The sequence below is a fragment of the Ambystoma mexicanum genome, chromosome 7q, assembly GCF_040938575.1.
Source record: "Ambystoma mexicanum isolate Mex_15411 chromosome 7q, UKY_AmexF1_1, whole genome shotgun sequence".
NCBI classification, from domain to species: Eukaryota; Metazoa; Chordata; class Amphibia; order Caudata; family Ambystomatidae; genus Ambystoma; species Ambystoma mexicanum.
This window is the reverse complement of record NC_090941.1, coordinates 173,435,206-173,459,346: the sequence shown is the minus strand read 5'-3', so window position 1 is coordinate 173,459,346 and position 24,141 is coordinate 173,435,206. Positions and strand designations below refer to the sequence as shown.

The window sequence follows — 24,141 nt, the reverse complement described above, 5'->3', positions numbered from 1 at the left end:
TTTTTAGTGTCCCACAAATAGCCTTGCAGATGGACCTGCAGATAAGTGAGCAGTGGCAAGCATTGATGTGTCTTTTCAGCCAAGGTGATTCAATCTGAACTTAGACCATGATCAGTTGCAGTTAAATCTGATGGCGCTTTGCAGCTGACATTGATAGTGAAGCAATACAATAGCAATATAAGCAGCATGGCATCGACTAGGTCAGGGGTCTGAAATCTTTGGCTATCCAGATGTTTTGCACTATTCCTCGCATCAGCCTGAGCTAGCATAGTCAATGGTAAGGTATCATGGGAGTCGTAGTCCAAAATCTTTGGAAAACCAGAAGTTACAGACCCCTGACACGGGTCATGAATTGTTGCCATACGAGGATTTCCTTCGATTGCTGATGTGTGATAGGACAAAGAAGAGGAACAGGTCCTGGTCACCATTAATCAACCTGCGTGTGCTGATCTCATTTATGTAGCTTTGGGTCACTGTCAAATCAATTCTGCAGGAAATGCATTTGACATATAGATCATATCACTAGTAACAGCAAGCAACAACATTGCACATGCTTGCTAGCAGTGTTGATCAACTCTTGGCCATGCTGCAATCCTATTGTAATGGCAAGACATTTACTGAACATATCAATGTTTCATGTTTGGATCCGTGCTTCATGCTCAGTATTCTGAAAAAATGAGGTTCATGGGACACCTATTCATGCGCCCTTAACCTATACAGGAGGAAGTCTGGTGGGTGGGTTAGGTTGCTACGGGATTGGTCTGATGGAGTACCCTAAAATGATTTGTGTGGGCTGCGTTTTACAGATAGTTTGGTGCTGTGTCGTGCTACCAGGGAACACCACTGGCTTGAGGACCACCCATGCCCTAAACCCTTCCAGTACCGGAACTGGGAGGTGAGGAATGGGGTGACGGTCAAGAGGTTGACAATAAGTGGTATTTCTATAGGGCCACACGTGCAACCAACTTTGACAAACAAGCAGAGTTATATGGTGCTTGATGGTGTAAGTGCAAGTATTTCCTTCTCAGGGCCACTTAGCAGAGTTTTCTGAATATGGAATTGCATTCATGTATGGGATAAATGATGATGAGTGATTTTAAGACTGTGGGTGATGAGGCAATCAACATCGGGTAACAAAAGAAAAAGAAATTGGAAAAGTAATAAACCACGGTTACAGAGCAGTCCGAGCCGGTGCAGATATACAGGAGCTGGCCCTCCTGTACATTTATGGATACAAGGAATTAGAGTTAAACATGAAAATATTTACAAGTATTGCATGATTTAACGTGGGGAAAGTGGACACAATCAGTTCCCGTTGGAAAGGCATCTTTCACATGGAAAGGCCGGCCAATCTGAAGCATGTATTAGAATCTAAAAAAGGAACATCTGTCCAAAACAGTGGATGAGCGTATTCTGATTGGTGCAAAGAGGCATCAGAGAGACAAAATGCCTCTAAAATCAGGGAATCAAAGGATTTAAACAAAGAAAGTAACTCGGATACAAAAATCTAAGAAGGGACAACCAGAGGAAGAAATGGGGCTGGCACCCACCCTGCTGTATTCGCAATTGGTAGAAGTAAGCACCATGAGGAAAAGACAGAGGAGTGACAGAATTCTTCACTGGTATGTGGGGCCCTTCTGAGCAGAGCGAAGAGGTGTACAGTACAGCTACTCTACCACTGACTGCTACTACACCGGCCCGAGCAAAGCAACCTTTGGTAACACAGGGGTACCGAAGTGCCTGTTGTTGAACTTCCTTCGTCAGCTCATCGACTGACTGCCCCTCAGTTTTTGCCCCTGGACTTCCCTTACTACCACATGTCAGGAACCATATCAGACCCGCTAATATAATTATAGACACAGCTTGCTGGGGAGTTGGCCACACATCTGAGTCTCATCCCTGTTTTCAGCCTCACTCACAAGAGGAGACACTAACTTAGAGTAGGAACACATCTGTCATTAAACCACCATTGAGACAACTGCCAGGGCCTTCACTCAATGGGGAAGAAAACGTGGTTACCATACATGTACCACGGTCCCCTCCTGTTAGATTCCACTTCATTCAATGCACGTAAACAAGATATTCAGGTACTGTTAACTGCTTTACCTATAAAAGAACATAAGGCACCCAAGCAGAAGCTGCATCTGTGTCAGGAACAAGTACATTATTTAGGACACAACATCATGGCAGGCCATTGACTGATAGCAATACACACACAGAAGCCATTTTTAAGATGCCCAAGACCTGAACATTTACCCAGATGGGAGCTTTCCTAGGGATGAATGGGTACTGTAGTAAATGGACATTATGTTATGCAGAACCTGTTAAGCCACTACATCAATTGACCAAACTGAATACTCCAGAGCCCCTACAATGGACAGAAGAAACAATTAAACGGGCAATAACCAATTAGGGTTACCTGATTATGATAAGAAATTCGCACTTTACTGTCCCAAACAAAACTGATTTTCCAGAGCTGTGCTTACGCAAACATATGGAGAAAACCAGAGACCAATTGCATATCATGTTACAGCCCTAACCCTGGTTGCAGCAGGACTTCCCTTGCGCCTTAGGTCAGTAACAGCTGCTGCTCTTGCAGAACAATAATGTGAGTGTGTAATACTAGTCTAGTCACTTGAGGTAGCTGCTCCACATGTCATATCAGCCCTACTGTTGAAAACAAAAACCCAACCTCTGTCTTTATCATGACTTACCAAATACAACATGCTGCTGTTGAACTTTTCAGATATAACTATGACATGTTTCCCTATTCTAAATCCAGCTTTGCTGTTATCCACTCCCCTTTATGGTGAACCATATGGCTGAGTTGCTATTACCGACAAGCTTCTGCAAGCTAGACAACACCAATCTGATACTCTGTTACAAAACCCTGACTTAGTATATTGTGTTAATGGATCTAGCATCAGAAATGACAGAGGCCAACTTCCAATTGGATATGTGGCTTGTTTACCCATGGAAGTCATGGAAGGTGGTAGGCCAGAGACCTGTCCCATGGTAGTGTTCAGCATGCATAGTGCAGCTAATGGAAGAATCGAACGGAGTACTCAAGAAGTGTTGATGGGCTGTCCAATTCACCACCTGTCATGGCTACTTGTGAGAAGGGCGTATTATAGAATTAACCTGAGAGATAATGTAATACTATGTGAAATAACGGATGCAAACTTATATCTTCTATAACGTTTTTATACACACAGGTATGCAATGTGCTTCAAAAGGGCCCAGTAGAACGAAGGGGTTTACCTGTTTATCAAGGTCCATTAGAGGAAGACAGCAATGTCCCCAGGGGGCAGAAGCCTACCATGTACTGCTTGTTACAGACTCTACCATCAAGGTTAAAGGGATAGCCATTAAGATGCACACCACACACTACAAACAAAAATGGGGGCAGGCCGCTGATGGTTAGTCTTTTAGTGGTACCACTATACTATGCAACCCTCTTAATGTGCTTGAACAGTTGGCTAGTCAACCCCAACTGAAGCGTTTGATCAGGAGGCTGCAGACGATTAGGTTGAGTTATTACCACATCTGAGATTTGGCGCTGGCTTTTGGTACAAGAAAAGGAGTATTAGAAATGTTCTGGCAGCATTAGGAGTGTTCTGGCAGGGAAGTGTTTCTGGGAGGTCCTGGCATTGCGGTGTGCATTTGGGGTTAGGGGTCATCGGTGCAGCAAGACAGTGTGAATAGGGCCAAGTTGTCGCTTTCTCTCGTGCTTCTGGATGAGGACTACCCCAATGCTTTAGCTGCAACTGAAATTCCTTTGACTGCAACACCAGTCATTTATTCTCCTGTCCCTGTCCCTGTCACAGTTGCTCGGGAACCAACTGCCCCTAATGAAACAAGTTGGCCTAAACGCTTTCCTGTTGTAGACTTGCAGTTATAGTGCATCACTAAATTGTATTTTTCAGGGAAAGAGACTCTGATAAAGAGAGTAGTAACTTGATATAATAACCCCACTGTTCATGTAATAGTGGGTGATATTACGTCCCATGTGCTCGGCCTAATTAAAACCAGATAAAGGGTGCACTTCACCAAAGCAGTGCTCATGGTGGCTTTACTGGCATATTGCGACATAGAGATGAAAATAGATAATATAATGGGCCTTTCTTATACCTAATTATTTGCTTAACTTAGCGTAATAAGGCAGCGACATAAAAAGTGTGAACGGAAGGAACTCAAGTATGGTGTCTTGACAAGTATAGATCAGATAATCAGATAACTCTTGTTGAGTCGTCCAATTTTAAATCTCTCGTGTTATGAATAACATGGAATTTAGGAATGTAACTACAGTATCTGGTCGGGAGTTGTGGTATGACGCAGCAGATATGTTAGAGAGGTCTGAATGTGGGTATACAGTTGGGATTGTCTCACTAGGAAGGATCCCCTTTGCATTCCCTTTGTCTGCCTCCCAGGCCATGCTACAATGTTCCAACTACTTCCAAGGTGCATTCATACGACTGGCTCAACAGAAACAGTTATTGTCTCCATGAAGTAAGCCGGATATGGTGGATTGGATACGTCATAGGGCAAATACCGCCCTTGCAGCTAGGAATATTTACAATGGTCAGTCCCTTAGTGACCATTTAAGTCATTTAGAAAAGACAACTGGACTTATCACTGGGGGCACAAATGACAAATACAGATGCAAACATCGGCAAAATGAGAGTAATCTCTGCTCTGAGCACCGTGACAAAGGAGCCGCTGATAATCACCACCTGGAATGTCATCTCTTCTGCACAATCATGGAACTCTATCCCCGACTCATTAAGAGACATATCTCCCTTCCATGAACGTCAAGAAATGGTTGCATTCCCTAGACCTGTGACCTCATGGGCTTGCATCTTTGTACCTCTCCCTGCAGACTATACCTAAGTGAGAAACAGGAACCAAAGGAAACTATCTATTGTAAATATGTACATTGCTGCCACAAAATGTATCGGTATGTATCTATATTTGATGTCCATGTCATATGGCTTAAAGGAAATGATCTATAAATTCTAGCTAAATCAGATACTTGATTTGGCAACCAAACTGGACCTTGCTCTTCTACTGTATATCCTTATTTGTAAATGTATATGTACTACTTGCTGTATTCTTATTAACCTATACCTATGTGACCATGTAACTCTGTAACTTAAAGTATTCTTGTTCTCGCGCCCTGATACCCTCGGGTCTGGTGCGCTTTACAGATAAATAAACAAACAAACATATGTAGCTATGCAACCTGTACTGCGCCCAGATGCCTGCAGGCCCGGTGCGCACTATAAATGAATAAACAATTACAATTCGGGATAAGCTCTAGACTGAGACTCCGCTTGTGAAGGGGTTCAGAACTTCTTGCATAATCAATTACTGTTACACAAAGACATACATAATCAAGCCTGGCCATCAGAGTTCACAGAAAAATCTGGAATTCCTGTGGAACTGTCGCTGTAGTCATTTAGCAGCTGAAGATGTGAAAGGATGCTGTGCTTCTGCAGGTTTTATTGAGCCGTTGCACCTCAATCTGGGCTGTGTTTATTGCAAGCAGGCGCACCCGCTGGTAAGATGGAACTTGGGGTGGAGATTGGTTCACTGGAATTCCTTTGCACACCTGATGACAATACCAGCACTCTGGGCCACAGCGGGAAGTGGACAGAGCTATCATAATGCTTGTTCGCCATCTCGGGATATACATGTGCGGATTGCGTGTTGCCGGAAGGTCCGCCCTCGCACAGCAAACAAACAAAGCTGCTGATGAATCTGTTCTGCGCTGTTCGCAGGTGAACACGACACTGGGAGTTGCATACTGGCTATTAGAGCTGAGCTCAGAAGTATAGAGTGGGGCATCCCTTGAAGGGTCCGGCTAAGCAAGGGCATGTTTCATGTGACAGCCCTCTGCCAAAGAGGTGGTGCATCATGGAGTGGGTCAGGTGATCCCCCATACACTGCCTCCAGGCTGAGTATGACTTGGATGAGGTCCCTAGACTCTTGTAACCACACCACCCAAGACTCTCAGGGGCAGGAGACTTAGTCACATATAGTTGACTTAAATCCAATCAGGCAAGCATAATTAAGGTTTTTCACTGCAGAGTGGGACGTATACCCAGACTGGACTGGAGGTGGTGGAAGGTGCAGGTATGTGGAAGAAAGAGGGTGAAATGTTACCGCAATGTAGTTTTGATAACCTCTTGTATGAAAGGGTGACCTCCTTTTCAGCTTTTACTATACATATTCATTCAATGTCTTTGACAGGAGAGGTTCACCTTTAAGCTTCAGAAGATGGGGGTGAGGTCAGACCATGCAGAGCTGGAACTGGTTCATTTGATAGCCTCTATAGCAAGCCTGGGGAGAGTGGCTGAGTTACTGTGGAGTGCATAGAGGGATCACAAGAAGGGCAGTGCACAACAAGAGGCTCAATGAGTTTCAGCAAGAGAGGGAATGGGCTTGTTCCACGATGGCCATGGGGTAGGTCCTCAGGGCAGGTATTGTACCAGAGAAGTACCCCTGGTGAGGCCCGCTCTTTTTGCAAATACATACTGCAAGAATGCATATGTGTTTGTATTATAATGTGCAGGGGTGGGCATCATTATTCCCTGATGGCAATTATATATATATGGATGATTCATGGTGCAAAAATGAAGGCAAGTGATTTATTTTATAACTAGTGTAAAAGCCTGTGTACACGGGCCGAAGTGCATGAGGAGAGCATTTTTCAGAGTATTAATATGTTATTCCTAAGGCAACAGCTCCCTCTAGTGGTGACAACAGGCGAAGTGGCCAGTCTCTATTGAACATAACTGCATCAGACAAACATACACCTGGCCTTTTATTATATTGTATGATGATGAGCAATATATAGAGAGAAAGAAAGGCGGAAAAAGGATAGAAAGCAAAAGAAAAGAGCAATACTAATAATGTAAACAAGCTCTTCCATCAGCCGTGAACCCACTGTCGGATGATTGGTGGCTTGTGTTTGGGGGAGATACAGTGTAAGTGGGTGTATTGGGTACTCACGACCCTATGAAATACCATTTAAACAAGAGTGTGCATAAGACGATTCTATAAATTGTTCAGTTGATAGGGCCTTGGCACCAGTGGCAAATTTAAGGCAAAGGGCCGTAGGTAAGATTGACAGAGGGCCCTGGGTAGGCAGAGCTTAGGGTGAGCGAGTTAATGGTTATTACAAGTGTGGCATTAATGAACTTTAGAGTCAACTGTTGCATGTATAGTTTTTCTGTTTTTTTTTAAATATTTTTATTTTGCATTTTCATAAATAGGAGAAGCAATCACAAAAAGTTAAAATATTAGTACATCAAAACCAAAGATGTCAGCAAAGTGAATCATATTAGAAACATGATCTTCACCAAAGACAGTACACAAAACCACACACACTGACACAAGACTACACAACCACCATCAGCCACACCGCATAACACCACTTCCCATACCATAAAACCACATACACAGACATTCAGGCTACCCATACAACTATTTGAAAGACGTCCATTTCTCAAAAGATTCCTCAATCATACCTCTTTTCGTGAAATTTTCCATGTATTGTGTAAACCTGTTAACATAACTAATCAACTCCTGTTGTAAATGGTGTGCTTGCTGAACTTGTTAAAATGATCAGATCTCAGTGGGATGCCCCATGTAGCTGGGTTATATGACTTTGAGTTGAGAAAGTCAGAGCAGGGGGCCCTGTGGGCATTCGTCCCTTGTCCTAGTGTTAAATCTGCCTCTGCTTAGCACCTATAGCTCTAGACTACTACTTAACAAAAGGCACTAGCTCATGAAAATGATTCCCACTGAGCTCTTCTGGACAGACTGGTTTTGATCTTTGTTGATGATGTTAGCTAGTACTGTATGCATTCTAGAAGGTTCTCCCAGGAATTCATGGAGGCATTAACAGTGCTGCTGCCACGGAAGAACAAACCACTGAAAAGCGACCACAGTAAAATACACTCTCATCTGTTACCTTGTTCATAGGGCACAGAAGGAAATCAGTTTTTATTATTTTTATATAGGTCCATACCAACATTAACTGGTACCTGAGTCCATTCAGAGGTCAACAGAGTAACTACATTACTGCCCTCCTATTTGGATTCCAGAATTAAGTCATGTTGCAAAATCTATGTTTTTCAGAAATCAAAGTATGCTAACACCCACAAAAAAGGTCTTGTTTACAATAGACAGCGACCTTGGAGTACTAATGTCACTGGGACTTCTTGGCCATAGAGGAGTGCAATAGTGAAGTGTTGTTCCATGTATAACTAGTAAGCTATGTGTGGCGTCCCCAGTGCTCCTTTGCCTTCCTCAGCACACTACAATACAGGGGAGCCAAGATCGCCCAGGACAGGGAAGTGCCAGTTGGTGGCTATTTTATTGGATGCTGTGTAATATCTTCGGGGCATTAAACCTATGCCTTGCTACTTCACAGTGCCTCATGCCATTATTATTACACTGTTCCAACTAATCTAGAACAGGACTGCAAGACGTATCCTTGGCCTCACGCCCACCGACTGCATCTCTCCTGCCCTAAAGTCTCTCCACTGGCTCCTGGTGACTGCAAGGGTCAAATTCAAAACCGTATGCATCATCCACAAGGCTGTCTGGGGCCTGGGACCCCTCTACATCCAGCTTTCTATACGAGATTACCACCCAGCCAGAACCCCGCGGTCCTCTGGCTCCAACTCTCTGCAGGTCAGACGTTTCTCCAAGAAGAGAGTGGGAGGTAGATCCCTCTCATCGACTAGTGCCTACCTCTAGAAAAGCCTCCTTCTACCCAACGGACTTGAGCCGGATCTTCTTAAGTTCTGGAAACTTCTCAAGACCTTCCTTTTCTCCTCTGCCTTCCATCCCCCTCCCTTGCTAAGCTCTCCACTTGCTGATGCGACTGGGGTCTGGTTCCATCTGAGTCTTACAGGGACCAGACCACCCCCCATCAGTCCCTACCAGCATCCTTCACCAGCACTTGCCCTTGGGCTCCCCTTCCTGGACTAACCCTACCCTGTTCACCTGCCCACTGCACTTCGCCTCTGTTCCCCCCTTCTCTCCCCTGACACTTGCTCCCCTGGCCTGTACAGCACTTCCCCACCCCTGCCTTGGGGTCACCCCACTATTGGACCTCTCCCTCTACCCCCCCTCTGGCACTTATCCTCTAGCACTGCAAGGTAGGATTGTCACAAGGCCAATATAACCGGATCCCTTCCTTTTGACGCTTTTTGTTTGATATCCCATGTTTACCTCTCCTGCCTTTCTTGTCTTGTGGCTCCTGGAAAGACTTGTGTATAGGCACCAGAAAAAATGTCCAATAAAATAAATAAATACAAATTCCCTAAAACGCACAACATTTATTAAACATGCAGATACAGTCAAGGAAACACTTGGGCCCTAGGCATATTCCCAGTCTGCTGGCACTGCTCCCAACCCCAACGGGTGCAGACCATTGAAGCACAGTGCTTGCACCAGCTACCTGGGATGGAATTTGGAATGCCATGGAACCTGGAGTGCCCTGAGATTCCATAAGTGACCGTTGGTCATAGAGGTTATGGGAGCCAAGCTGGACGGATGCCTCCCAACTGTTCTCCCTCTTTCCTACTAGCCTGGTACCTGAAACTGAATAAAGAACCTATTTCTTTTCTACTCACGCAACCTTGTGGTCCTTGAGTCCTTCCTGCCTCCATCAGATGAACCCAGACACTACAATCATCAAGCTCCTCACTCTACCAGTAAAAACCGTCAAGGGCAGAGACATCTAGCAGCCTAGTGCTGGGTCCTTTGCTCTACACTGCCAGACCTGAACTTCACCTGACAGCCATTTGGCGATGGAATAAAGGTTTCTGAAATGTTTTGTTGACTGTGCTTGCTGATTTGCTACATCCCCACAGCTCTTCTCCCCAAGGGCTGTCTTGCAAGGGTATGTTTGGGTGACATCTGGGGAAGTGGATGCAAATGTGTTGGGGTTGACTTTTAGGGACAGGGATGTGTTGTGGTTGATTTCTGGGTGAGGGGGAGTGGTGTATTGGGGTGACGTCTGAGGGATTTAGAGCAGGGATTTTTCTTTTGGGTTGACATCTCAGGGAGGGAGAGGAGTGGAAATCAAACCACATGTGAGTCTGCCATTTCGAATAAAGATTGTCTCTCACAGATATGTGTCTGAGCATGCATGTGCCCGTGTCCACATGGTCTGTTTTAGCTGGGAGGGTTCTCATGTTGATGTTAGTCTTAGTCACTTCTTTTCTACTGCGCCCATGCCCCATTTCCTACTGTGTTCACATGTGCAGGTGACTACAGATGGAGATTTTACAAGTGCAAAGGTACTTTGGGGCAAAATAGGTATACATGTATAATATGTCCAGGTCCTCAAAGTGGCTTTAATTACACAGATGTGTGCGACCAATAAAAAGCAGAAATCAATTCTCAAAAGGGAGAAGCCAGGATGTACAAATGAGTGCCATGCACATGCATCAGCGGGCCTCTGACTCCTGCGTGGCACCTAGCAAGGGACGGCTGAGGAACCGGGGTATGATGGTACAGTGTTAAAACCAAGTGAGTATTGTCTCTCGGTTTATCGAATCCAGCTCACGACTCGCCGTTGGTATTTGTGAGGATGAATTCAATGTTAACATTTTGTTTGCTGACATTGGCGTGGCACATGGAAACAAATACTCCCTTGTCCATGTTCAGTCACGTGTGGGCATCAGAGACACCCAAGCGATATGGTGCCATACAAAGGATCAGAGGCGTCGCTAGAGGGCGGATCAGGGGGGTATAGTCCTGGGTCTTTTGGTTGTAGCCCCGGATAGAAGCTCAAAAGGCTAACTTGCCCCGAGTCCCGACAGTCCCGACATTAGTGCAGCCCCGGATCTTTTCCAGGCCTAGCAACACCTCTGTCAAGGTTAGTGCTGCGAGACTCCTGGGAATTTGAGCCAGTGTTCGTAGGTATTGTCAGAAGTATTATTGTCAAGAGGATTCATGGAATAACATTTTGATTTTTTTCTAGAGTATGTGGATTCTTGAAAAAGCACTAAAAGCGTGACACAGGTGCCAATAATACACAATATTTAAACGAAAATTTCAAGTGAGTGTCCAATGGGAAATTGATGTATTTATAGAGAGACGACTGGCGGAAACCCTTAAAGTCATATTGAAAAATATAATTGAACAATTAGCAAATGGAAACAAGAAAGTAGATGGACTGATTTAGTGATTCTGGAAAAACTGAGTACTTGAATATATATAAAAATATAAACTTAAATATTGTACATCAACTGGAAAGTTATATAGATTATTTGTTCCTCGAACCACGATGGTCCAGTTGACTTTTCTTTTTGCTCCAGTAAATATATCTGTCTCCCATTTTTAGTGCTGAGCTTTTGCCAGGTTATCCATGACGGATGTGCCCTTATATCCCACAGACTGGTTGCGTAACACCAGGTATTCGTGAAGGGGACCATTATGAGATTTGCCTCCATCCCAGAGTCCCACCCGAGTGGACAACGGAGTAACAATGTCCACAGATAGTTCCACCATACTGGTATTGCATCTATTTTGGTATTCACCTCTGCCAGATGGGCTCGGTTGAACACCACTGTCTGCAGTTTAGAACATGGCAATGGGTACCCGGGTGGCTCATCCCTTCTTGGTTCAATGTAAAAAATAGAAGGAGGGGGACCGGAGGGTTTGGCAGGGGGAAGGGTACGCAGATTGCAACCACTTATTGCCCTACTTATGAGGTTAAGTACATTTCACACCCCTAGCACTAGGCTGATAACCTTAACTTGGATTGAAACACTGATAATCCCGGGCAGGTCGCTTGGACAGAGAGCTTCCTCGATCACAGGTGAGCATGGCAAGAAAAACCCTAAGGAAAACGCATCGTCTCGAGCCCAGAACTTATCCAATTCTGAGGATTTTGAAAGGGCAACCACTTTTAGAGAATATTCATACATTAGGCATGGGGTGGGGTGTCCCTTGATCAGACAGTGAGCGCTTAGTGTCCTTGAGAGACTGTACCCTTCTCCCAAGCTAGTACTCCACTGCAAATTAATCTGCAGCACTTTGAAGGGACAAGACTCATTTAAGGGCATCAAAACAGGGGAAGGAAAGACACAAAGGATCGAAGATATCAAATGTAAAGGCAAAATGCATTGAAAGTACAGAGCAATGTAGGCCGCCCTTAACTATATCTGTAGCCGCATTATCAGGAGGAGGCGGCGGAGATATGAATGTTATGCACATGGTTCTCCTGATTTGAGAGCATGACAGAGTCAAACATGGAATTTGATTCAGTTCCAATTCTAAGAACTATAATTTATTTACAACTACGGAAATACTTGAGGCTAAGTCACTAGGTGATACGAATAAGCTATGCCCCCCTACTAGCAAAGGTAAAATACTACTTCAAAGGGTAGAAATCATAGAGTTAGATTTAGAACGCACAGAGAATTCTTTTCAGGACAACAGATGGAATTTTAGGAGTATCGGAAAGCAAAGGCAATGAGGAGAAGCTTACATTTGTGATGACTGTCTTGCTGAATAGAGCAACCAGAGAGGATAAAGAACGGCCATCTTTGAAATGGCCGAACAGAAATCAACATGACCATAAGTCCCTACCGCACGGTTGTCCATCTCCAGGCCCCGAATTTCAGGATATCCCCCATTGATATTCATGAGATGCATTTGCATAACATGATTCTGAATGTATGCAAATTCTTCTTGTGAATATTAATGAGGCATATCCTGAAAAGCATCAGGATTCTGCCCTCGAGGTCTGGAGTTGGACAAGCAAGCCCTATAGATACTTGAAGCAAGGGAATGAAAAGGCCAAGGAAAATATTATCACATTTGACCTCTTCAGGATTAAAGAAAAAAATGTCCTACCTGCTGAGAAACCTGTGCAAACATCAGGTGCAACATTTGCAACACATCCAATCTTTAGTCAGTTTATAGGCAGCAAACAAAAGGAGAGCCACAGCCTGACAGATCAATTCAAAGCAGAAGGAACCTCAGCATAGTCATAATACCCTACATAGCTCAATAGGTTGCACCTTATAGGACCTAGAGTTTTGATTCCTCTGAAGCGAACACAATTCTGGAGGGTATAGGGGGAGAGGGGTAATGTTCCGAGGAGCCTGGGCATTCTCAAAGGATGCAAGTCAAGGTCTGAGATGCATGAATAATAAAGAATAAATGATTAATGGAGGAAAGGAATGGAGTAAAGAAACACACCTAGAAAGATCCAAATTCAGGGCAACCTCCCCTGCTATGGAGGTTTCATATGTCATTTAGTGCGTGCTTACAAATGCTAAGGGCCTCTGGGCAGGGACCGCTAAGGAAGAGTGGATGTGAATAGATGGAGAGGGAGAAGCAGGGATTTGGAGTGAAAACAAGGAGGGGAAATCACCCTAGTTAAGGATTCTGCAATATAAAGAGGTTCTGGAGTTTACGCCAAGGAGGCACATTGATTAGTCAGAGCACTATTGGTGACTAGTCATAAACTGAACATCTTAAGCTACAATGTAAGAAGATTAAGTGGTAAGACTTAAACGGCTAGTCTGCTAGGTGGACTATGTGCATCAGAAGGAAATATCTTTCTTCTACAACAAACCCATCTTCCATGGGTGCAGACGCCCGAAGATTAGTGTCTCATAATGGGTTAAAACCATGAATTATGCTACATCAAGCTGTCTACATTATTGCAACTGATATTTTGATACACTCAAATACTGGTATTAAAATGACAAAATCAAAGGGAGATTTTCAGGGTTGATCGTGTGTGGCCAGAGTGAAAATATGTCAAGAACCGTTACCAGTGGGATCTGTGTGTGGTTCAAACCCAAATGACCCTAAATGCCCTCAGCAACTGAATTATAATACTCATATTCTGCAGCTGTGCAATGGAACATTGCCTTAAATTCCAACCATTAAAAACTATGGAAGACATACTTCCAAAATGCAGGCATGCTATAATTCAATACCAACTAGAACTGCATGTATGAGACACCTGACATAATATGCATCCCACAACTCATGCTTGTACATACTATTTGTACCTGCACTAGGTTATGCATAGATTGACTATTTCTTTAAAATTGTCACACTAGGGGAAATATGTGCTCTATAACAGTAGAGGAGAGAAGCCTATCTGATCATGCAGCCATTTCCTGTGAGATGTTACCAGGTCTGGATACGCGCACTCCTTCCAGACTGTTTACATTGGATGCATTCTTGTTGGTTCGAAGATATGGCTCTGGAGAACCACATTGCAGAATAGATAACACTATAGCACTCCCTTGCGACTGTACTACGTCTTTTTGTCTTAGCTGTACTTGTAAGATCCGTTTGAACGGCCTATTTGCACAGTTGGAATTACTTTGCCGTCTAGTACACTCACTTCTCAATTCAAGCTCTTTTCTACCTTTACTAATGTTCTGGTTGTCCTGATATCTATGTATAACACGGAATCAGTTGACCACGGACACACTTGCGAATACCGGTCCCCTTAACTCACGCAACCTCCTTCGCCTGAGTTTGGAGTCGCGCCTTCCCAACTGTATCTGTGGAACTTGGACCCTATGGTTGGGCCCTGTTTAAAGTTTCTACAGCAATTTGAGCCTGTAGAATAATTAAAATTCATCTTCCTGTCAAATTATTGATAACATTGAGTGGGTTGTATAGGTCTTTTTAAATGCAGCTTTATTCTGAATTTATAGTTCTTCTAGTACACTAGACATTTTGAAACTTGCACTATGGGTTTTTACAGAGGAAACACAGTGATTTGTATGCATAGTATTTTATTGAGTAAGGCCCAATATGCATTAAGGGTCACAAAGATTTAATATGTATTTTACCAATTTGTTCAAGAAATAGAAATGTATATTTTTTCAAAATGCCTCATGAGTTGTTGGTCCAATTGAGTCTCTCCTCCCTGTGCAATCTGGAGGTTAGTCTAGCTATAACGTGTTAATTTAAAGGTTTTTTTCCGCCAGACAGGCTCACTGTATCTAATATTGCATAGATGATAACGTCACCACAAATCCCTTCAGACTATGGGACACATACAAGGCCTTTCTATGAGGAATGTTGATTCAGGGATGGGAGAGGCTTGGGTGTGCTATGGAACTGGTGACTGGCATACAATGAGGCACCAGAGGGAAAACTGTGGGAGCACTAGGGGATCCCCCATATACCACATTAAGGGTTTGCATCACATAGCTGTTGGCTTCCCCGGGACCACAGATTTCCGGAGTCCCCCTCAACGGTTGCTCTAAAGGTGACTTTTCTACAAGAAGGAAGACAACTTGGCCCACTGCTTCTTGGTGTGGAGACACTTCTGAAAAAGAAAGTAGGCGCTGGACAAAACACATGCTAATAATAGGGAAAGTGGACCCAGACTAGAAGAGCCAATGGTGGAGTTCTTGTTTCGATGGCTCATCACCTCTCACCATTTAAACTGTGAACATCTATTTAAAACCTACTCTAGCAACTAGGAACAGATACATATATGGAGCTCATTATAATTTTCCCAGTATCCCAATGGTAATTCTGGTGGGATATTGGGAAACTGCCCCTACCGTCTCTGCCATCTGATATCCCATTATTACTGGGATATTAAAGGCGGTGGGGACGATGGTAAATTCCCATTCCATGGAGTCCCATAGGACTGCATGGGATGGGATTGCCAGGATGACCGGCACCAGTGATTCTGGCATTTCTTTGTCGGTAGGGGCATGATCTACTGGCAGGTCAGGCCCGACAGTAAATCAGAGTCCCCACCGGCAAACTAGGGTTTCACCGGTCTGGTAAAAATGCTTGTGCCGGCAGCAATTATTCTGACATTTTTAATGTAATGTAATGAGGCCCATACCAAGGGGTTGAAGGGTGCTACAAGAGAGCCAATGATGAGACTACAGAAAAGCAATGCCACCGAAACACACACCAGCCAGAGAAAAGGGATGGGCACACATCAAAATCATGCAATGGACTTAAAGGGGCAGGTCATTCAAAAATGTTACTGTCTCAAAAGATGGGCCATAATCAAAAATATATATAAAACATATTTTGAAACAAAGTTTCTATAAAATTCTGAGCAAATGAGCCTCAAAGTCAAACATTTCAAACACTAGGAGGCATCCATTTTGTGAAATGGATGAGCCTCATGTGCTTGTGTTAAACTCTGCCCTTGCTGCAATAATGAAGCAAAAGCCACCTAATGGTAGCTTTTGCCTATTACAGCCGGCTTTTACTTCATTATTGCCAGAGAGCAGAGAATGCAGTCAGGATTCTACCTGCCGTCTGCTGTTCGTAAGTGCTTTTTTTTACTTAAAAAGAAAACCATGGCAATTATAAATACAACCTTCTTGTATTTATGATTGCAGTGGCTTTCGTTTCAAGTCTCCCGGGCTCCCCCGAGGCGGGGGGGCCCGGGAGACTCAAAGCTAAAGTATCGGCAATTATAAATACAATGTTGTATTTATGATTGCTGTTGTTTTCTTTTTAAGTTTCCCGGGCTCCCCTTGGCTCAGGGGAACTCAGGAAACTTAAAAAGAAAACCACAGCAATTATAAATACAACTGTGTTGCATTTATGATTGCAGCGCCTTTTGTTTTAGGCAAGTCCAAGCAATTATGAATACTTTGCCGGCATCCGGCAGAGTATTCACAATTGCTGCGACTTTATTTTCCAGTTTGCTGTGCTCAGGAAACTAGAATAGAAAGTCGCAACAATTATGAAAACTCTGCCATCAGCTGGCAAAGTATTTATAATTGCTCTGCCTATCATTTTACATTTTGTGTGCTTCCTTTTGCTGGGGGAGCAGAGAAAACGCAAAATGAAAGTGAAGGCAATTGTAAACACTGGCAGCCTCCTCTCCATGTTAATCTCTGCTCTCTGGCTGCAGTAAGCGAAAGCTCCCAGTAGGGGGCTTTTGCTGCTTTATTATTGCCGCTGCTTCATATCACAAAATGGATGCCCCCATGTAAAAACCTTGAGCCTCATTTTCTCAAAATTTTACATAGGAACGTTCTTTAAAAATATTTTTTATATTTTTTTTATTATTACCTATCTTTTGGAACAATAACATTTTTGAGTGAACTTCCCCTTTAAATTGGGATAACCAAATTTTACTGATGCGGGGAAGGCAGAAGGATGGACTGAGTTATGTTATCACTAGGATGAATAACATGCAGGACGCTGCTCTTCAGCAACATAAGTGAATCAATGAGAATTAGTGTCTTGTGGACATGATTTTTCAAAACAAAGAATTGATGCTTGTCTTTTTTTTTTATCTGATAGACATTTTTACAAAAGCATAAATATACGATGCAATGGATTTCTACACATTCTAGGAAAAAATCTGAAAATATTTGTGAGATTTTTGATTGACATAATCGTAGCAAGTATATGCTCCTTCATCACCCAACACAAATCATGCACACATCAAGCATGCTACCACACTCACGACCCAGAGCAAGTTCACAACCTCACTTTGCTAACTTGACTAGCACCCTTCAAAGAAATGCCACACCCATACCAAGTGCGCTAGCCTTTTTCAATCAAACACCACACGCAAATTGATTGAGTACACATTATGCTGGTCTCCAGTTGTTTCCATACAGTAAATTACTTTGTAGTAATTTACGGCATGGAAATTACTTCGAAATACTTTGAAAATATAAATATATTTGTGTGTTAAGGTTCAAAAGGGGGCAGGGCTTGGGGTACAGTTCATAGTGAAGAAGGAAGGGGGCTTGAAGGCGAAATCCCTCCTTTAAAAACCCAGGTCAAAATTTGAATTGATTTCCAGGCAGTAAATGACCACAACGTCATGTACTTCTTGGAAATGACATGGAATCTTTATGCTACACACAATCATTCAAAACCACACACAAAACACCTCTTCATGGTCGATTTCCAGGTTATGTTTTCAAAATACAAAACACTGCAAGTCACTGCACCAATGGACAAAAGACAGCCCTAATGCAGCTGGTTGTAAATCAATCTCTACAATATTGCTTCGATGTTCTTTCAAGTAATATTGGTATGTATGGGATTTATAATCTCAAAGCAAGCTGTGAAGCAATGGGGAGCTGTACATAGAGGACACACAAATGTCTATGCAAAGGTCAAGAGAACCGAGGCTGATGAAATATTAGACAATAGTCAAGGAGATAATACTTTGTGGTACACATTAACATTAATAGTCGAAATATCTCCCCAAGAGTAAATAATACAGAAAACACAGAGCTACAAATACCTGTAAACATCATTAAATAGATCAAAATTCGTTTGGAAAAGGCAATGCGGGTGGTGAGTTGGAAGGGTTCTGGGGGGAGTGGGGTCTCCCATTTATAAAGTATGTGCTCACAGATGGAAACGGCTAAGTGCAAAGGAAGGCGTCCAGAAGGGAGCTTTGAGGGCCTGAGTAGCTTACACCTGCGATACTAAATCATTAAGGAACAGATGCATAGATTGGGACAGGATATACTTCTGTAGATACAATTAGCAACGTAATAAATGTAGTTATTTTTTCCTTTTTACAATTGAAATTTCTCCATTTATCACTTCCAATGTACATTTTGTTTGTTTTTTAACCTCTTCCTTTTAATTGCTTCATTTTTATTCTGGGTTATTATTCCCCAGATATCACAACAGAACCATATTTACTACTCACAAAACTTGGCTCCTTGTTGAGACAAGCCTCCACAAATTCTTTCAGCGGCTTGCTGTAGTTTCCCTCCAGCACTGGCGGTGGGTTCTTTGGGATGAGGAATAAGACTTTCATGGGATGCAGTTCTGAATGGGGAGGCTTTCCTTTGGTGAGCTCTATTGCTGTGATGCCCAGCGACCACATGTCTGCCTAGAGGAGAGAAGGGAGAAGCCGTTTGTTGAATCCCAAACTACATTGAAGACACAAGGAAGGCGCCCCAGCTTCCAGGATCAAGGCACGGCTACAACAGGCCCGGAAATGTTGGAGAGGGTCAAGAGAATACAGAACATGGTAGATTCAAAATATGCAAGCAGGTCTTGAGAAGCTCATGATAATAGTTGCCTTTTGATTATTTATGTATTAAACTGATCTGTTGGCAGATACACTGCAGAACATACTTTTTTTTTAATTGTATGTCAATGTGATATAAATGTCAAATAAGGACCAGATCCTGAAGTGCATCTTAATCCACTCATTTTTTTAATTTATTTTTTATTTAACATTTGGTTAAAATACAAACCTTTAGCCAATTTATGAGACTTTAAAATATGTGACTTAACCAATAATGAGAACAAATTGTTAAATCCACTCATTAGTCAAACAGGCAGCTTGTTATAGAAACAGTCTAGAGGTTAATTGAAGCAAGATGAGGGTGGATGGTCAGAAATCCATAAACCCTTTGCAGGTGCCCAGGCTCATTAGGATATAGACACAAACACTCTCAGAGATGCCTGGCATAATTGTGTGATCAAAACAACAGGGTTGTGTGGAGGAGAGGCTGAGTCACCCCCAGGAGCAGGAAGGAACAACACACTATGCTAGAAACGCAGCTTTCACTGCACTGCGTGAGTAAAATCTGCAGCGTGCTTGTAAGATGCAGCAAAGGAACACACCTATGTCATCAATAGGAAGTCCATGGTGATAATACAATCTATGCTTCAGTCCACACCTGCAAATAAGGGAACAGGAGTCCATTGTGTTAGGATTATTGTATGTTAGCAAGAAACAAAGATTAGGTGAAAACCCAATCATACAGCCGCTCTCTAGAATCCCATACTGGGTTTGTTATTAGTTGTAATTTCACTATGTATAGTTCCTTCGATCCAATTGGATCGAAGGAACTATACATAGTGAAATTACAACTAATAACAAACCCAGTATGGGATTCTAGAGAGCGGCTGTATGATTGGGTTTTCACCTAATCTTTGTTTCTTGCTGTATTTTTTGGGTTTGGGTGTCTCCAGGCCTTTTTCAGCCAGCTCCTGCATAGAGGATCTAACTTCCTAACAAAGACTTATCACACTAGAAACTTTTGATAACGCCAGAAGGATTCGATACTCCTGTGGTGCCCACTCAAATTTGCTTCAGGATTATTGTATGTTCCCTGATGAAGACGTGTTCAAATTGTGCCAAAAATGTCGAAACCGGTTGGTCCTGTCCAAATGTCTGGAAATGGGATTACGAAAATCAAATAGCACCCAGTCTAGGATATGTATGCACCTGTTCATTGTCTTGTTATGGTCCTTTTATGGTTTAGCCAATTGTGTGTTTGAGTGTGAAGAGTGGATGCAGATATGCACATGCTTGCTGGTACTGAGGTTTGCTGTCCAGTACAGATGTGAGAGATACATGCTTTTTCATTTTCCAGCACTGAATTAATTGTTCTTGATTTATTCTTGATTAAATCAATATTGTTGTATTAAGTAAATTATTTTTACATTTTTGTAAACCGTGTCCTCTGGGTTTTTCCCTTCTGTTACAGACATTTCTGTGTCTCCTTAACCCAGAGAGCGGGGATTCCTGCTCGTCAGTTTTTCATAATTGTGTGACTATGCAGGATCACTTGGCCTGAGGTCACCTTGTTGATAGCTTTACAAATGGGCACCCAAAATATTGCTAGGGCACAGCACCAATTAGTTTTACAAGCTTGCTTACTGTGGCATCGCTGGCATCATGACTCAACCCTAATCAGTTTCTCAAACATAGGAAGCAGACTACAATAGCATTGGTCTAAGCTTTTAGAATGTTGTACTTCATAGCATGCAGCTCCCTCTGTTGGATTGCAGCTGCTTTTCTGCTATTGCAGTTCCTCAGCGCCACCCCGTGCAATGCTCATTGTTATATATTTTTACCTAAAAGCTCGGTGCCTGGACACTGAGCTTTAAGGTGCTCTATGTAAAGGCAAGCTCTCGTTTTGACACTGGAGCAACCACTTGCTTTTCAACAGGTAGGGGATTGTCAGAGCCTTCACTTGTTTTATCAATAAAGGCCCTCATGACCGCCTTGTGGATATTTGTTTTGGCTTGCCACTGGGAGTGACTACCATCACTGGGGTGGTAATCTGATGGGCCCTGACAGGTGAGAGGAATAGCACCACTGTGGCAGCAACTGAGGTGAATTCTTAGAAGTACTTCAGTGGTATGTCAGCAAATCTTCATGTAAAATATTATTATTTTAACATCACAATCCTCATTTTAAGAACTGAAATGGACCATACCACTAGTGCACAATTTTCCATTATACAGAGAAGGGGACATATTGACCCGTCTCTGAATTTCACTGCAAAGGGGGTCCCTATGCCTGATATTTTATCACCCTCCAGTGACCAGAAGTGCTTGTGCTTCCCTTGACGACATGGAACCAATCCCAAAATACTTCGGGGGGATCTCCCGGGAATCTCCTTTTGTGGAGGTAAAAACTGGTAGGGGTTTCTGGCCGTATTCCACCTGTAGTAAGTTGCTATTTACCAGCAGTGGTATTCCTTTGGAACACAGCCTGTGGTAAATACCCATAAGGACTTCATGTAGCATAAGGACGATATTCGGCCGGAAATACTACATGCAGCATTTACCGTGACCACATGCAATATTTTTTACATCTATGGGCCTCATTACGAGGTAGGAGGAAGCCATGGTGCTACTAGCACCATGGCTGCCCCCTTACTGCATTCCGGGTCCGGGTTCCCAAAATAGGGAATTACCGGGACATTCCAACCTTGGAGGACCCGGTAAGTCCCCATTCCGGGCACCATTCACCATTCCCATTCTAGCCCCCATAGGGCTCAATGGGAATGGAGATGGAGCTAATAACGGTACCGCAGCTTGCGGTACCGTTATTAGCTCTGAAGTCCCTTAACGGGTCCCTTCCATAACGCCTGGTAAAACCAGGCGTTAAGGAAGAGACCCGCTAAGGGACCTCGGAATAGGGTGGTAAGGGATTACTGGCACCGGTGTCCTTACCGGTGCCGGTAATCCCTTACCACCTACCTCGTAATGAGGCCCTATGGGCCTCATTACACGGAAGGCGGTGAGCCATGGCGCTATTAGCGCCATGGCTCATGCCGGTAAAATACCGGCACCACCTTGGCGGAAAGGGGATTTACCGCCCCATTCCAAGGTTGGAGGGGCGGTAAATCCCCTTTCCGCCATTGCCCTTCCCCATTCCCATTTCTGCCCCATAGGGCTCTATGGAAATGGGGAAGGCGCTAATTACGCCACCGCAATTTTGCGGTGCCGTAATTAGCTCCGAGGTCCCTTAGCGGGTTGGATTTTAACGCCTGCAAGAAGCAGGCGTTAAATCCTCCAACCCGCAAAGGGACCTCGTAGTACGGCGGTAAGGGTTAACGGTCACCGTTGCCATTAACGGTGACCGTTAACCCTTACCGCCGTCCGTGTAATGAGGCCCTATGTCTTGTAATGAGACTACCAAATCCGCATGCGTACCAATTTCTGTTATTCTTCAAAAAGGAATTTCCTCTCAGTTTGGGGACAGAAATGGATTGCATACAGTAGACGTTGTTCACAATGCTACTGTATACAACACGTGAATCCACAAAAGGGGCCTTCAAAGCATGTGCTGCCCCTTAATGTTGGCAAAACAAATTCCACAGCTGATTGAGGATGCATTTTGTGTTATTCTAAGCGCATAATCGGACAGTATCTAAGACCCAAGTGGGTTTCCACACATGTAAGAGGACTTTTGGGGATCAGAGGTTTGGACTTCCAGGGTACAACATGCATTATACAGCTTTATAGCTACACTATGTGGTGCAAGGGCAGGGTCAGACCAGAGGACTGGAGCATGTTCTCTTGTCCGACTTGATGGGCCTTGACAAACTGAGGGAGTATTATTGCTTTATTTATTTATTACATTTATATAGTGCACCTAACCCTTAGGCATCTGGGCGCCTGAGCTTAAGAATATGGTTACATTGCAAATCTTGATTGTGCAGTTGCATAGCTGATAAGTTATAGTATTGAAACATGCTTATTCAATTACATTACCAGCCTTGGTTACATTTCAGGCTTAGACAGTTACAGTACATTACATTCTTGCATTAAGTTTCCCCCTGCCTTTCTTGTCTGCGGGATAGGGACAGGAGCTGGGGCAGGCACTTAAGGATGACTCTTAATGTTTTGGGTGGAGGAACACATTAAGCGATTGCATCTGGGTGTTGGAATGGGCGTGCACAGGAAGATAGCTATGCATTTTTCAGACGCAGCATCTATGCCAAAATGGGTGTGGAAGAGCCATCATCAATAGTGCCAGGGATTCATAGGGCGATTGCCATGAATCGTTATTCCGCTGCCTACTACTGGCAGCGGGATAAGCGTAGGCAGCTGGGTCTTTGGAAATGACAGATGCATTTACAATAGGAAGTTCTTGGGGTTTCAGGAATGGAAGGGCAGTTGGGAATGCCGAACGGGATGTGTGTAGTATGCCCTAGAATGGTGACAGTGCTACATACCCAGACAAAACCACTGGCATATCCCTTACTCTAAGCACTAGTTATCCCTGGTGATGGAGATGATATGATAGGTTATTTATAATGCGCTTAATACCCAGAGGTTTCCAAGCACGGACCCGTGGATCGAACCCGTGTTTCTCTGTGTCATCTTGCTTCCAAGGTGAGCATGTTGCCCCTGAGCTATCCCCCGAGACTGATGGACTGATATACACACTGTATACAGCGCTCCTGGAGACGATCATCGCACAACTTCTAAAAGCTCTGCGAACAAGGCTTAAGCAATACACACCAAACTGGGGAGCATTACCTGACCCGGTAATGCCCCCCCCATTCCCCAGCGAGGGAACTATTGCTGTTAGTATCCTGGCATGTTGTACCAGGATACTAATAGTGTTCCCGGCGCTGGCGAGGACAAGGGAGTGCCAGTTAAGTGAGGTTGAGGGGGGTTAAATATGTGGAAAAAGAGGGGTGGGAGACATGGGGGAATGCAAGGGCACACTTACCTCGGTCCCGGTGGGGGAAGATGGCGGCCTCCTGGTCCAAGGAGGCTCACAGAGGTGGTTTTACCATGTGGTAAACCCCCCTTTCTAAGTCTCCTGTTTGGATGGGAGGCCATGCTCCGCCGCCCTCCCTGGCGGAGTAGTAATGTCAGGTAGTATGGATGATGGATCATGGACATTTT

General features: G+C 43.7%; 1 protein-coding gene across 1 annotated transcript in view; it reads right to left on the bottom strand.

The window, feature by feature from the left end:
• The window catches only part of STK24 (serine/threonine kinase 24), a 1,188,458-nt gene that overhangs the window by 101,111 nt on the left and 1,063,206 nt on the right, over positions 1-24,141 (bottom strand). Inside the window, exon 6 of the mRNA XM_069639237.1 lies at positions 18,677-18,862. Within this exon, the coding sequence (XP_069495338.1) occupies positions 18,677-18,862 (186 nt within the window). The remainder of the gene's footprint in view (positions 1-18,676; positions 18,863-24,141) is intronic.